This window comes from Mus caroli, unplaced genomic scaffold, assembly GCF_978045245.1.
Source record: "Mus caroli unplaced genomic scaffold, Mus_caroli_1 scaffold_9, whole genome shotgun sequence".
NCBI classification, from domain to species: Eukaryota; Metazoa; Chordata; class Mammalia; order Rodentia; family Muridae; genus Mus; species Mus caroli.
The window spans coordinates 82,875,495-82,891,666 of record NW_028227264.1 but is presented as its reverse complement, the minus strand read 5'-3'; the positions used below and the strand labels follow the sequence as shown (position 1 = coordinate 82,891,666).

At 44.9% G+C, this 16,172-nt stretch overlaps 1 protein-coding gene across 2 annotated transcripts in view; it reads left to right on the top strand.

Annotated features, from left to right (window-relative positions):
* Aldh1l2 (aldehyde dehydrogenase 1 family member L2) overlaps window positions 1–8,761 on the top strand; it is a 49,337-nt gene extending 40,576 nt beyond the window's left edge. For both annotated transcript variants that reach the window (XM_085843064.1, XM_085843063.1), the window contains 4 exons: window positions 876–1,041; window positions 3,315–3,420; window positions 4,162–4,361; window positions 6,192–8,761. In XM_085843064.1, coding sequence (XP_085699190.1) covers window positions 876–1,041; window positions 3,315–3,420; window positions 4,162–4,361; window positions 6,192–6,247 — 528 coding nt within the window. In that variant the 3' untranslated portion in view covers window positions 6,248–8,761. The remainder of the gene's footprint in view (window positions 1–875; window positions 1,042–3,314; window positions 3,421–4,161; window positions 4,362–6,191) is intronic.
* Window positions 8,762–16,172: the final 7,411 nt, after the last annotated feature.

Sequence of the window (16,172 nt, the reverse complement as noted above, 5' to 3'; positions counted from 1 at the left end):
TCAGAAAATGTAGAGAGTTGAAGAAAAAGATGATAAAAAGCAAGTGTGGACCTGCCAGTGAGGAATGGAGTGAGCACTTCTCACCAGAACATTCCATCCTGGGGTCAGAGGCCAGGTCAGCCCTGGGTACATAGTGAATTCTCAGCCAACCTGGGCTATGTGACACCTGTCTCAAAAAACAAAACAACAACAAAACAAACCTTAAAACAAAAACATTCCAGCAACTGTTCTATCATAGCTATCCCCTAAGACTCTCCCAAAGAACTCTACGACATTTAAAAAGGGAAAACACTGTAAACTCTTTTTTGCTATTAAGAACCTTAGGGTGCCATGTTAATGAAAAATCAAGAATGTCAGTTTGCTTTTAATGGGCTATCATTCAGGATTTTGATACACAGTGCTTGGTTTGTAATTGTTAGCAAATAGCACTTAAGAACTTGGTCTTAGCCGGGCAGTGGTGGTGCATGCCTTTAATCCCAGCACTTGGGAGGCGGAGGCAGGTGGATTTCTGAGTTGGAGGCCAGTCTGGTCTACAGAGTGAGTTTCAAGCTATACAGAGAAACCCTGTCTCGAAAAACCAAAACAACAACAACAACAACAAAACTTGGCCTTTAAAACTACAGTAAAATGACTGTGTGTGTGACCAGACAGGCCACTTAACCCCTTCATGGCCTCAGTTTATCCTTCTGTAACATGGGACTATTGAAGACCTACTTCCAGTGTAGCTACAAAGAGTCAATTACCACATTACCACACATCTGATAACTGCTTAGTACAGCATGTGCCTCATGCAGGGGTTCAGCCAGGAGTATCCACTTTCATGACTAATGGCAGATTTTTTTTTTTTTTTTGTGGGCTGCATACTATCTATGCAGGTGGAAGAGATTAAAAAGATGAAAATTGGAGATCCCCTGGACAGATCTACGGACCATGGGCCCCAGAACCACAGAGCGCACTTGGAAAAGCTGCTGCAGTACTGTGAGACTGGGGTGCAGGAGGGGGCCACACTGGTGTATGGAGGAAGACAGGTGCAGAGGCCAGGTATGAGTCCCTCGGGGGAGTGCCTGCCTGATGGCTCACACCTCACCACAAAGCTGGAATGGATGGCAGCCCCTTCTGTTTCAGAGCCGTTCCTGCATTAGAGTGGGATGTGTACGTGTATGGCTATGTGTGTATGTCTTAGGGTTTACTGCTGTGAGTAGACACCATGACCAAGGCCACTCGTAAAGGACAACATTAAACTGGGTCTGGCTTACAGGTTCAGAGGTTCAGTCCAGTATCATCAAGGTAGGAATGTGGCAGTATCCATGCAGGCACAGTGCAGGCAGAGCTGAGAGTTCTACATCTTCATCTGAAGGCTGCTAGCAGAATACTGGCTTCCAGGCAGCTAGGATGAGTGTCTTAAAGCCCATGCCCACAGTGACACACCTAGTCCAGCAGGGCATATCTTCTAATAGTGCTACTCCCTGGGCTGAGCATATACAAACCATCACAGCGTGTAAAAGCGGGTGTCCACAGAATCCAGATCCATCGCACCCCTCTGGAGCTGCAGTTACAGGTGGCTGCGAGCCACCAGATTTGAGTGCTCAGAACCAAACTTGACCCCTCTACTAGATCAGTCCACACTTTTAACCACTAAGTCCTCTCAACAAACCAAGTGGAATTTATAACATGACAAGAAAATTATCTTTATATCCTGCTTGGCCACTTTTAAATTGGGGGCACAGTGGCAGGCACTGTTTTTCTAAGCCCCAGTTTCCTGTGTAGAAGGGAAGGGGGCAGACCACATTGGTGGGCCAAGGCCCTGCCTGTCCACAGAACAGGCGTGATGGTGTTATCAGGCACCGGGTGGTCATCTTGGGTCTTGTCACTTTGATATTTACATTTCCACCAGCCAAGCCCAGGGAGTCTTGATGTCAAGCAGGCTTGGTGTTAGAGGATTTCCCAAAGCTGAGACAACTACTCTCTTGGCTGTTGATGCGTACTGGCTCCTTGTTGTAAGTATTGGTAATTGCAAAGAAAATAAACCTGTGCATCCTGTGTTTCCTGGATGAATTGAGTTTCCAGAAGACTGAGTATGGGGGACATTTCCACAGAAGAATTCTTGGAATTTAAAAAAAAAAAAAAGGAGAAAGGAGAAAGAACACCATTTAGCATTTCTCTAACAGATGACACCATCGGTTCAGGAAGAAATTGGTGGTCCGTGGAAGCTGGTGTTAGATCAAGGTATTAGGAACTGAGAGATGGATCAGGGATTTAGAGCCCTGGCTGCTCTTGCAGAAGACCTGGTTTGGTTCCCAGCACCTACACGGTGGCTCGCAATGGTAACTCCAGTGCCAGTACTTACCCTCTTCTGGTCTCAGTGGGCACCAAGCAAGCACATGCTGTGCCTGCAGGCAAACATAGTATTTTTTAAAAAGGGTTTACCATTTTTTATGTGTATGGGTGTTTGACCCGTATGTACACCTGTGCAGCACACGCATGCCTGGTTGTGAGACACCCACCATGTAAGTGCAGGGAATCAAACCCGGGCCCTCTTCCAGAAGAACAAGTGCTCTTAACCACTGAGGTCTCTCTCCAGGCCCCGACTATTATTATTTTGATGACTACAGAGAAACAAATACCACCTCAACAAAGCCATGGCATATTAAGAAGGCTAAGATGATCTATGGTATTCCCAGGCAGGGGAGCAGACAGCTGTACCTCCAGCACTTGGGAGGTTGAGGAAGTAAAGAGGTTCAAGACCAGCCAGGGCTACATAGCAAGCTCCAGGTAACCTTGGGCAATAGGGAGACATTGTCTCAACAGAACAAAGCAGAGGGGTAGGGCAGGAGGAGGAAATATTAAAGTAAAAGACGTGAGAAATTCAACCACTGAGTGCACCTGTAGATTTCTTTCAGTCTTTAAACCAGAAAGGGTAATGCTCAAACAACCGAGGGCATGTGTCAGTGAGAGGTCATCGCTCCTGTGGTTGGTTTTAGAATGCCTTTTCTTTTGGCTCACTTGTTCTAAAATGCTTGGGAGGGAGAACTCGAGTCTGAGTCTTGTGTGAAGCCATGTCAGAGGCGGGTATACCAAGTCCAAGATGTTAACTCAGGAATATTTATTTTACTAAGTACATTCTCTACTTTTGCATGTTTTAAGTTTTCGTAGTAAAGCCAATGAAAAAATAGGCAGCCAGGAAGGCCACCATCGAATAGAAACGCCGCTCTCTTCTTGGGGGTAGGGCTGGAAGCACCTGGAGGAACCAAACGTGTGCGGATGATGAAGATCTATTTTTTGCCTGTAATTGATGCTTTTGTCTTTCCTCACAGGCTTCTTCATGGAACCCACTGTGTTCACAGACGTGGAAGACCACATGTACCTTGCCAAGGAGGAATCCTTTGGGCCTATCATGGTCATTTCTAAATTCCAAAATGGGTGTGTTCCTTAGGCATATGGTGTAACTTGAGTTTCAGCTAATGTCCCTGCCTCTGCCTTGTGCTGTACATAAAGCATATATGTGATCAATGAACATGCTCCACCCTAAGAATATGTCAACGACTTGACTAATTAGGAGCATCGGGGGGTCGGGGAGATGGCTCAGTGCGTGCAATGTCTGCTGTGCAAACATGAAGTCCAGAGGGCAGATCCTTGGTACCTATAAATGCTAGGTGTGGTGGCGTGATGCAGCTGTAAACTCAAGGGTGGGGAGGCAGGGCAGGAGGAGCATCATCTGGCTTGCCGGCTAGCCAATCCAGACTGGTGAGTTCCGGCTTCAAAGAGAGACCCTGTCTCAAAGACTAAGGTGACAGACTGACAGGTGGGATCTGGAGAGGGTTCAGGGGGTTGCTGGAGAGCCTTGTTCCTGCAGAGATCTGAAGAGGTGGGTGTACACAGAAGACATGCTCTGAAAACCAGGGAGAGGAAACTCACCAACTATCCTCAAAGACTAAACAACATGAGGCTGCTCACATTGAAAGAGGCACCAGAGGCCATGCTTGAAGAGTGGGAATCTTTATATTGTTGTATCTCCTGCAGCTTTCAGTGCAGGCCTGGAGTCTTGGCTCAGTGGGTGCCAGAGAAGTTTTGCCGTTTTAACGTGCAGGAAACCTTCAAGCAAAGTAACTTGGTTTTTCTGTACTTTTAATGGTGTCTTCTGTTTCTGGAAACATCTTACAGGGACATCGATGGGGTGTTGCAGAGAGCAAATAACACTGAATATGGCTTGGCCTCAGGGGTCTTCACGAGAGACATCAACAAAGCCATGTACGTGAGTGACAAGCTAGAGGCGGGAACGGTTTTCATTAACACCTACAACAAAACTGACGTGGCAGCCCCATTTGGTGGAATGAAGCAATCTGGCTTTGGAAAAGACTTAGGTATGTGTGGTTTATTTTGCTCCTGTGCATCCATGTTGTATCACTCAAGAACACATAGTCCCACAAAAGGCATCTCCTACACAGCAGTTAACAAAGGACGGTAAAAAACTTAAAAACCATTGACTACCTATTAAGACAGCATCAAGTATTTGTTGTGCATGGGTAAGTGCACCGTAGCACACATGTGGTGCTTAGGGGACAACTGTCGTAGTCTGTTCTCTCCTGTCACCCACAAGAGATTAAACCCAGGTCATGGGACTTGCATGAGAGTGCCTTTACCCACTTAGCCATCTCACAGGTAAAATCTTTTAGCTAAAATCTGTTTGGTTTTTCAAATATGGCTTTTAGAATGAAGTTGGTTTAGCTCTGTGGGACTTGGTAAAACCAATGCGACAGTTGGGGGATGTAAGTAGCTTCAGGAGTCAGCCCTGTCTCTGAACTGAGTCTTGCAGAGTCACTGAGATAGGAAGGTTCTGTGGGGCCTCTCAGATCAGATATGTACACCACCAACATACCTCAATGTCAGCCGTCACGCTAATACCTCAAGCCCACTTTGGATATGGAAGCTGTGCTAGGCCCTACTCCTAGTATTGAACCTGCTGGGCACAAGTGCATGCAGCAGGCAGGTCTTAGGAACTCATTTATTCAGGTCAGGAAATCACAGCTCAGAATGGCTGGGTCAACTGCCCTGATTCACACAGTCAGGCACTGGCAGAGAAGTCAAAGCCAGGCACACCAACTGCGGAGCTCACCTCCTACTCTATATAATCTTCCACTGATTTAAAAGAGTGGGTGTAAAAACACAGGTAAGATGTGGCCCACCCCTGTAATCCAGCGCTTAAGAAGCGAGACTGGCCAAACAGCAAACGTGAGGCCAGCCTGGGCTACGTGAGTCTCAAATGACTCTGGAATAGAAAACATTTTATTTGTTGGACGTTATCGGCAAATCTGTCTCACTTGGGATATTAGATTCTCTTTCCTAATGATTTTGACAAGTGTATTTACAGGGATTAAGAAGCGTTTATTCCCATCCCTGGGTCTAAAACACGGTGGGAAGCAACCATTTCTGCGTGTTCCCAGACGGTTTAACTGACAGGCAAAGGCCTGTTTTACTAGAAGACACTTACAGTTCGCCTGACAGTCCCTCTCGAAGTTTAATACCTCCTTAGATCAGTGTAGTCTCAATCTTGGCTCTCTCTCATATTACAGCTACTTAGGAGCTTAAAGGACACAGACATTTGATCTGATTGCTCTGGAGCAGGCGAGGAACGAGAGTTCGGAATTCTGTCTGGGTTACTCTAACAAGGGGACATGTTTGTCTACCACTTCCATTAGCTTCCCTGCGGTGCTTGGCTCTAAGCCTATCCCATGGTCTTGTGTCTGTAACCAGCAATGTAAGCTGCACTTCCTTTCTCTTTGCAGTGAGTTGAAAGGGAAATGCCCCCAAGCTTTCTTCCCTGTAATCCACGCTGCTTGGTTTACTGTCACGCAGCAGATAGCAGCACCCTGAGCACAGAACTGGAAAATGGAAACACAGGGAGAATTTATCCAGCAGGGAAACAGGATGAAGGCTTGGCACTGAGGCTTGCCATCCAACATACCAATCCTGAGAGGGTCTGGTAGACTATCTAAGCCCTTACTGTTCATCATGGTCTATGGTCCCCAAACATCTGCACTGGGAGAGGATAGTTAGGGATGGCTGGTATCTGGGCCTTCCCACGTGCAAGTCAGCAAGGCCCTGGGATGATCCGGGTGAACCTGAACAGCACTGGCATAGGCCACAGAGCTTCATCTTTGTGCCTGTTCTACCCGTTCCACTTCTCTCCCCAGGTGAGGAGGCCCTGAATGAATACCTGAAAATCAAAACAGTGACACTCGAGTATTAGAGAAACGCATCAGGAAACCTTTGATGGACAGCCCACTTCAACGCTTCATGAGCTGAAGACCCTGACGGTGCTGAGGAAGGAGGGGCCGTCTGGAAGCCACAAAGTAGATACGAGAACCAAGAAGAGGGTTAGACCACTTGTATGAGCATTTACCTGAGGGCCTCAAAAATTCCAGTACACTTTTTATCACCAAATGGCTTAACCTCTTTTTTAACAACATTGGGTGCTGTATGTTTTTCAAAGCTCCCTCCCAGGAATGTCTATGCTTTTCTAGGTCACCCTTCCTGAACATGCTGACCTCATTCACAGGAACACTTAAGAGTTCTGGGTCTCAATCCCTAAGACGTATATACTGAACACTGACAACCCTTTCTTTAGCTGTGCATTCAAGCACCAGTTTATCCTACAGAGAATGTGACACCCATCTTCTTCCTTTCTCCTATGAGAAGGAAGATTGGTCTTTGTGCCTTTGACTATTTTGTAACCCACTATGACAGGCAGGCAGCTTCCGAGCCTTTCTTCCACATTTACATACTTGGGACAAAGTACTGTAAAGTTCAGAGGATACCCACTTATTGGCGTCATCTTTGATCCTGTACTTTAAATCCTAGTAAAGCGCCTGTGATGGTCAATCGTGGTCATACTATACCAGCTTACTGTGTGAGTTGGGGGAAAACGACCCGACTTGTCTGAGCTCTGGCCTCCTCGCGTGTTAAACAGGAGTAGCAGTGCCTTCCGCGGAAGCCTCATTACAAGGACTCTGTGCTTCATAATTCATGTGAATGTTCCATTAAATTGAAATGTTCCTTCCCACCACTACTCTAGAAGTATGGCCATAAATTGATGAGATTCGTGAACTTCCTAGGCAGCTCCTTAGTCAAGGAAGCTAACTGATGGATGAATGAACTTCCTATACTTCTCAATAATCAAGGCTCAGACTACTCTTCCCTGCCCATTCTTCTTACACAGTGCATAACACAGCAGGATGCTGCCAACTGCCGTGCAGTGAAAAACAGTGCTAGGCACAGTGGTTCATGCCTGCGACACCAGACTCAGGCCAGGCCAGGGCAGGGTCCTTATTGCTGACCTGAGGTCAACCGGGCTATGCAGAAAGTGTGATGCCAGCCTGGGTCACACTAAGAGATCTTCTATCAAAACCAGAAAAACAAAACCAACATTTAAAATATGTCAGTGGCACCAGGAAAAGGGTCACCTTGTCCCTGGATGCTTACTTTGCTGTCTCCAGGACATGTTGCTTCTCACGACTGTATCTGCTGGCTCTGCTGCTCACTGGCTGTGTGTGGTCAGGGGAGTCCGTGACCTCCTGTCTCCAAGTCTCCATTTGTTACATGGAAGATGATGGTCAGCTCCGTGACTTACTTGGTGTAGTGGTTGGAATGGGCTCCCAGGGAGCTGCATCATGCCTCTTCAGGACTGGCCACAAGGTTTCCCACTGTGACTCAAGTTCGATTATCACCACTGACATGCAACCAGACAAAGGGGAATTCCTGAGCACAGAAGTGATGTGCAGCAATCCATTAATTTCTTGTGATGACTAGGGAGATAGTCCCCAAAATAATGAAGTGGCTGGGCTGGAATGGGGTCTAGAGAGCGTCAGAGGCAGTACTCATGGCATAGGACCTAGGCACCCATGACCCCAAGGTATGGCGAGTTAAATGGAAAGGAAGTGTTTATCCAACAACATGGAAATGTACTCTGCCATAGAACAGGAGTCAAAGTAATGTGTGGAGGGCCACTTAAGACAGTGATGCTTTGCTCTTTCTCTGGGTGCTCAGTCTGTGTCTCCTTCCCTCCCAACTCTCATACCTAATCAGAGTATTCACGACCTCCGAGACATGCTGCCCTGACATGCACTACAGTCTTTCTGCACTTCTGGCTAGGAAGGCTCATCACTCACCCCTTACTAAACCACAGTGGACAAGAATGGTGGGAAGTCCACAGGTTAGAATTTGCTAGAAACACATTCTGTTTTCTTCAGAACCACGGATCAGGAATCAACTGATATTTAAGCCCAAGAACTTTACTGACACAAAGCTGAGAGAAAAGAGTTTATTGACGCTATATATTCCACCCCGGGTAAGGCCATGTGCCAGGCACTGAGGGCCTCACACAGAGCAGCAGATACACAGCAATACACAAGCTGGTTATAATCACCAGAGCTCGATACAACTAAACACACAAATAGATTCACTGAGCATGACAACTTTGCATATGAGATACTTAAACCCTGTTTTCTGACTCAGTTTTTAGAGTGCAGAGAAGACTACTCCAAAGACTTTAAAAAAGTGAAACTGCCACACACAAATATGAAGTTTACAATTCGATAAGGGTTTGCATGTTGTGAGCATTGGAAGCACTAATTGAACTCAACAGGTTACATACATACATAAGTACATACATAAGTACATACATAAGTACATACATGAGTACATACATGAGTACACACATACATGAATACATACATTGGCCAATAAAGGAAAGACCCAGTGAGAACCAGCCAGTCTCCTCTGAGGATGACAGGTACACAAAGCCCTGGCTCACACCCACTAATGCCCCTCCCGTATCTGCTGGTTGCCTTGATATTTGGCTTCCATCTCTGTCTCTGCTTCACTGACTTGTGAGAGACCACTGTGTACTTAGGATATACACTGTTTCAGGTTCTACGTGTCTACCCTGGGCTTTCTAGAGTTTAAATTGCCTTAAGTTTTGCTTTTTTGTTTCTGATTTCAGGATTTATATGGGGCAGGGGGTGTTATTCTCAATTATGTTATTAAACATGAAATCCTAGTATGATGCCCTTATGTCACAATTACAGTCACGATCTTTAATATGTATGTAATTTACCCTCATATATGATTTGAGGCTAAATCTAACTTTTGTAGAAGTAGCCTGTCCTGACATCTTGACTCATTTTACACTGACTTGAGATATCAGCTTTGTAGTACATTTTCATTCTCCCAGACCCATGCACATGCAGCACTAACTGAACAGAACAGGTTATTTACATACACACATATATAAATACATACACGACATGTTTCAAGTTGGGTTGGATATAATCAAGATAAACTGTATAGGTATATGAAATTGTCAATGAATAAAAAATATTCTAAAAAGTTTTCTCCTTTTCCTCTTCACTTCTCACAAGAATGTCCAAAGGACCAACAATTATTTACTGGGTGCCCTTATCTATGTTGGAAGCCCTCTTGTTCAATGAAGCAGCCCCAGAAGGACAGAATAATGAAAACTTTACATACAAGCTTAAGCATTTAGAAACCCAGACAGGACCCAAGAAGAACCTTTGCTGAACACATGGTAGTCAAAGATGTCAAAATACAAAGTGAAAAAAATCCTTCCTTCCTTGTTGGGACCCAATGTCTGTACTTTTATTGTAGTGTATGGAATGGTGGATGTGTTTGTTTGCCCAGGGTGAAGAAAAAGGACCTCGCGGTGGGGCAAAGGGAGCTACAACCAAGTGGCCAGAATAGGCCTTTATAGTACCATTTGACCTGCTAAGGTATTTTTCTCTATTCTTCCAACTAAAGTTCTTCATGAATTAATTTCTTCATTAACTGGCTGCTACCATCTAATGTGTTGTGGGCATACAGAATAACCTTGGCAAATCTAATTGTCAGAAAAGCATAGAATGGTAGACTTGACAACCAGCAAGGCTACCCTGTTATACCTAGAAAAGTTGAATGCCCTGCTATACCCAGCCACTATACCCAGCCAAATTGAAAGGTTAGCGAAAGGAGGAGGAGAGGCCCTGGCAGCCATCAAAGCATTTAGGAAGGAGTAAAAATGACTCAAAAATATCCTCATACACATGACTGAGTAGGAACAGATTATGTCTGAGTGGTTCAAGAACCACCTTCTGCCGGGCAGTGGTGGTGCACGCCTTAATCCCAGCACTCGGGAGGCGGAGGCAGAGGCAGGCGGATTTCTGAGTTTGAGGCCAGCCTGGTCTACAGAGTTAGGGTTAGTGAGTTCCAGGACAGCCAGGGCTACACAGAGAAACCCTGTCTCAAAAAACCAAACCAAACCAAACCAGACAAAACAAAACAAAACAAAAAAACCGTTCAACCTCAGGTGACTGTGGAGGGCACAGATCAGATCACAGCATCAACTCCCAGTGCAAAGTTGTCCCTACTGAAATTTCCTATTCCTGTAGGACTCTGCACATCCTACATAAAAAAAAAAAAAAGGTAAGAACACAAATAAGTGACTTGCTGATACATATCAATCATTTGGAAAAACAAGGACAAAGAAGCTAGAAAAACAAGAACAAACCAAACTAAAACCATATTGCCTTGTTGATGTCAAGAAATAGTAAAAATAAGAACTGGGAAGTTAATGACACAGAAACAAAATTCTATGAAGACTCAGTGATTCTAAAATCTGGTTAACAACAGAACCTTGATACAATAACAACGAGATGACCTAAATATAAAAAAATTATCGATGCAACACCTGTCAATTAAAGCTGATTGGTCTGCAGCTGAGGTAGGAAATAAAAGGTGGACATCCACTATGCAGTAAGGATTCTGGGAGAGAGCCTGGTGGGGGAGTTGTCCTGCAGAAGATGAGTATCGTCTCATGAAGCTAAGGACCAGGTAACCAGCCACATGACAGAACTTAGATTAGAATAAATGGGTTATTAACTTATGAGCTACCGGGGAACCAGCCAAGGCTAATTGGTCAAGTATTTATAAATATATAGTTTGAATTTCAGAGTTGTTATTTTTGGAACTTAGGGTGAGGAGGAAATTTTGGACTTTATGCCCAAATCAACAAATTCAAGTAAACAGGTAAGCCTTATACTAAACATGATTTCAGAATATTCTAAATGAATGCTTTAAAAATCTACACTGTCATGTTACAGGTTAGAAAACATAAGAGAAATCCAGGTGTTTGTTCATACAAATTTCCAAACTCAGACGAAGAAGAGATCAACAACTTAAATGAGGTGAGAACAGTGATTAAAAACTCTTATGACTCAAGATCCTAGGCCCAGATGGACATGCCTATCTTCTTAAAAGCTGAGGCCAAATCTAAACGCTGTACTTCCCAGCTACAAAACACTCTTTCTGGAAGAGTATTTCTCCAGCCAGCCACCTTCCCTAAAGCAGGAGGCCAGATACTGTTATCAAATTCACATGTTTGAGAAGATGACTAATGACTTTAAGGACTTCTCTCAGAGTTTGATGAGACAAACAACTGATTACAGTTATGTTATATTTCTATAGGGTGCATAGTCCAGTTAGCTGTACACTTCATTTTGTGATGGTTAACATTATGTTTAAAGTCTTGAAATTACTTAATAAGAGCAAAACTTGTCCTCCACTGGTAAGCCTCTAGAGCTTGTGGAAATGTACTGTCAGCTAAGTTACCTGAGATGGACGTCTTCCCATAACACTTGGGCTATTCTTAAAAGTACCTAGAGTCTCGGAAAACTTTACATGCCTCTGCTGTTCTACTTCTGAAGCAAGGTCTACTTTTGTACAAAAATGTTTGCCTGCTTAAGATAAGCGGGAAACCTACAAAATATGTTGCAAAAGCTAAGTCCTGCTCACACAAAGATCTATTTTCCCTTAACCACCCCAAAAAATGTAACCTTGTGTTTTTTGCCTTCATAAACCTCTAACATAGCTCTTGGCTGCATCCTGAAAACCCCAAACTTCAAGTGTAGTCCTGGTGCCATGGTACCTGCCAAATAGGATTGCCTAAACTTATTAAGACAGATAACTGGTCATCCTATTCTAGCAAAATTTTACTTCATTTTGTAAAGAATTTGGCATCAAACATAAAACTGGAATTCCTTACAACCCCATGGGACAAGGAATAGTTGAACGTGCTCATTGCACTTTTAAAAATTGCCTTTAAAAAACAAAACAAGGGCAGTTATATCCCCCAAGGTCACCAAAGGCACATCTTGCTTTTGCTTTATTTTTTCTAAATTTTTTGCAAATTGATGTTAAAAGTCAGTCTGCAGCCAATGGCCACTGACATCCAGTTATTTCTAGTTCTTATGCCGTGGTAAAGTGGCAGGACCCATTAACTAATGAATGGAAGGGTCCAGACCCGGTCCTAATCTGGGGAAGGGGCTTGTTCTGTGTTTTTTCACAAAAAGAAGATGGAGCACGATGGCTGCCTGAAAGATTAGTTCGTCAACTGGACAAAGATCCTGAATCTTCTAGTAAGTATGACTCTAACCTTGATTATGGATAAAAATCCTCTTTAGCCGAAAAGTTAAATTGGAGCATAGCCTCCACTCCCAGGGAAGCTGCAGCCTTTCTGCAATTCTCAAAGCCACCTCCCCCACGCTGGGAGCTCTAAGCCTAAGCTTGATAGTTACTAAATTGCAACTGAATGGAGTACCTGGACTTCTCCAGATAAGCTTTTATACTGTTGCTTTTCACTGTCCCACCCTTGTTTCTCAAGCAGGTCAGCCACACTGTTCATCCTGACTGCAGCAGTTTGTGGAAATATAACACAAACTAGCTGCACGTAGTCTCCAAGATGGAATTGGATGGTTCAGGAAGATCTAAGATTTCCTAAGACAGGCGTGGCCACCAGCCACCATAATTCCCAGGCAGGACTATGGAGCATAAATAAATTTTGTGCCTCAGTCCAGCTTTGGCATAACATGGAGGAAATTGAAACCTTCCCTCAGCCTGAAGCTGACTTAGCCAGAACTTGACCTTGCTGCCACTAAGGAGACTACCTAGGAGATTACGTAGGGTGGAGCCGTCCTCTCTAGATCACTCTATTCAGCCACTGTCTCTGTTCCTCTTCAAGATACTGCTACCTGCTGAGAGCTCCCCCCCCCCAGCTATTCCATAGACTATACCCTATCCTGCATGTCATCACCTGCAGCTGGTTCCAGGCTCCAAAGATGAATTGGTGGGAATGCCCCCCCCCCCAACTTTATAAGTGCATTTGCCATCAAGCATTTGAGCCTTGATCAGAAAACTGTCTTGGCTCCATTTCTCTCTTGTTCACCTAGTTTCCCTTTCTTTCAGCGCCGGCCTGCCACTCAGGTGTACCCTGTCCATGTGAGCCCCTGGACGGCTCGCAACACAAGCCCTTCAAGTTTCTCATTGATACTGGGGTCCATCCGAACCCACAGTCATAAGGAAATAGGAAGTCCCCCATTCCTGGCAACTCTCTCCCGGACTGCCCCTTTTGGCATAGGGAGACAGTCGACTTCCCATGCATTGCCCTGGGTAGATCATGATGTTAATAGTGGCAAGGTACGCTCCCTTGTGGTTGCTGGCCTAACTGCCAATCTCCTGGGTCAAGATATCCTTGGAGAAACTAAGACCTATATTACTACTGATCCTAAGGCCTTTCCTCCAGGACCTGCTTGACACTGAAGAGTATGAACAAGAATTTGAACAGGGGAGGGCAGTATATCCAAATTGAAGAAATAGATCCTTGCTTTGAGAAGATTGGTGGACAGTACTCACGCACCCCCAATCCTAAAGGCCACTGCTCGACCCCAGGTCTTAAAGATCCAATGGATACCTGGAGATCCTTTAGGGGTCGAGCAGTAGCCTATTCCTGCCCAGAAACTACAACTGCCACATCTTTTGGTTCAACAATAGAGGGAGCTGGGACATCTAAGGGCCTCTACCAGTCCTGGGAACTTCCCAGTGTTTGTGACTAAAAAATTCAGTGGCTTGTGGAGGTTGTTACAAGACTTAAGAAACATCAATGAGAAAATAATTTCTTTCAGGACCCACCCCCCAGAGGGGACTCCCCTGGAAACCAGCGATCTCCAGTGCCCCTCATTTAACTATTATAGATGTTATTTTCCATCCTACTCCATTGAGAAGATTGTGAGATTTGTCTTCTTGGTGCCCTCCATTAATTTCAGAGGTCCAGACTTGAGATATGAATGGACTCTTCTTCCTCAGGCCATGGTTCATAATACCCTCCCATTTGTCAATATTATAGCTTTCCATTGTTTCCTCCATGTCGACAGACCCAGATGTCCTCTTTTACATTTACATAGATGATACTATTCTGGGACATCCCAATGAATCTGGGTTATGAAAATGCACGGATAGATGCCTCTCCATCTTACTAGAGAATAACTTCCCAGTCACCCCTGAAAAGGTTCAAAAGATGCCCCTCTTTCAAATCCCTGGCTCTATACTGTCTTTAGATACCGTCTCCCCAGTTAAACTCCAACTTAAGGTTCAAGATACTTATACTCTCCTATAGATTCAGCCGTTCTTAAGAGATGATACCCTTTTTCTGTTTGTACTCTTATGTTTCTTCAGGGAAGACCCTGTGCACTGCACTCCTCGGCAAGGGAGTGTATTGGGGAGGCAGCCAGTGCACTGGATTTACCTTTTGATTGGTGGGATTCCCCAGGTTTATTCCATTACCAATCAGATTGCTGATGGTATCATCAAGGGAAGAGATGTTTCAGTTTGACTTTTTGGAACACATCCTCAATATACACTTACTCCCCTCAGGATGGCCGATATTACCTGGCTACAAAGAAACAGTGAGCATGTCGCCTTGGCCCTTCTAAGGCTTTCTGGGTGAGACTGATTCACATTTTGGTCCCCACATATGGATGATCTCCTTTTCCAGGTTGGAGTGGATGCCTCCCAGACACTTCTTCTCTAAGCCTGATCCTAATTCTCCCACAGCCTTTACTGATGGTAGGTGCCTGGGATCCTCTGTGGTTCTCTATTCTCCTTTTGGGGAAAATGACGAACCTGGACCCATTAGTTCTGAGGTGTATGAGATAGAGGGGTCAGCCCAATTTAAAGAGCTCTTTGCTGTCATAATGCCATTGGATTCCATCCCTGGTATGATTAATTTGTTTTCTGATACTTTACATGTGGTTAACTTATTGCCCAGTTTGCCTGAAACCCATATTAGGCTAGATTCCAATCCCATATCCCCCTTGATTCAAATAAATATCCTGACAGAGAGTAAAAAAATATTTAAGCCCCTAGACCTGTGTCCAAAGTAGCCCCATTGTTCCCGGATGCCAGGTGCTTGTGGTTTTTGCCTTTCTATAGCCCGATGTCAGGTGTTTGCAGTTTCTGCCTTTCTATAGCCCGATGTCAGGTGTTTGCAGTTTCTGCCTTTCTATAGCCCGATGTCAGGTGTTTGCAGTTTCTGCCTTTATAAACCCTAGCCTTGAGCTTGTAGTTGATTCCTCTACCCCTGCGTGGGATATGAGTCGTCCCCAGTGCACTGGTCTTTCCTGAATAAACCTCTTGCAGTTTGCATCAAGACCGTTTCTTGTGAGTGATTTGGGGTGCGCCTCTCCTGAGTCAGAACGTGGGAGAGTCCTCACGCCGTGGGTCTTTCACAAGCACCTACCCTTCTTAGACAAACACAAAAAGCCCATTTATCTTCAACACCTCAGGTCACCAAAATCTCCCAGGCTTCTTGTAGAAGGGAAAAAGCCTGGCTGACCAGGTGGCATCCAGATTCCAATGTCATACTGTCTCAGGGGCCACCTGCTTTCACCTCTTGACCCATACTAACTGGAGAAGCCCCTGTCATAGATTGCCCCACTCACCATCCTAATCAGCCCCAGAGACCCAGTGGATCTAGGCTTCTCTCACCGAAGCTATCTGCCAGCAAAGAACTGTCACAGATGGATTTTCAGCAACTGCCTAATCCTTCCTCTAAAGTAGTTTGCCTCAATATCTTTTACATGCACCACACCTTGCATATTAGCCTAGAGGCTCTATACAGATCTTTGGAGACCTACTAGACCTTGCTAGACTCCAGACACATACCCTAAGGATTCCTATTCCTACCAGATGCAGGAAAGCCTTCCATACAACAGCCTTTGCACCAGTTCTGAGGACACCAGCCAGGAGGTGACTGGCAGGTCAACTTCACCCAGCTGAGGCAGGATTAGAAG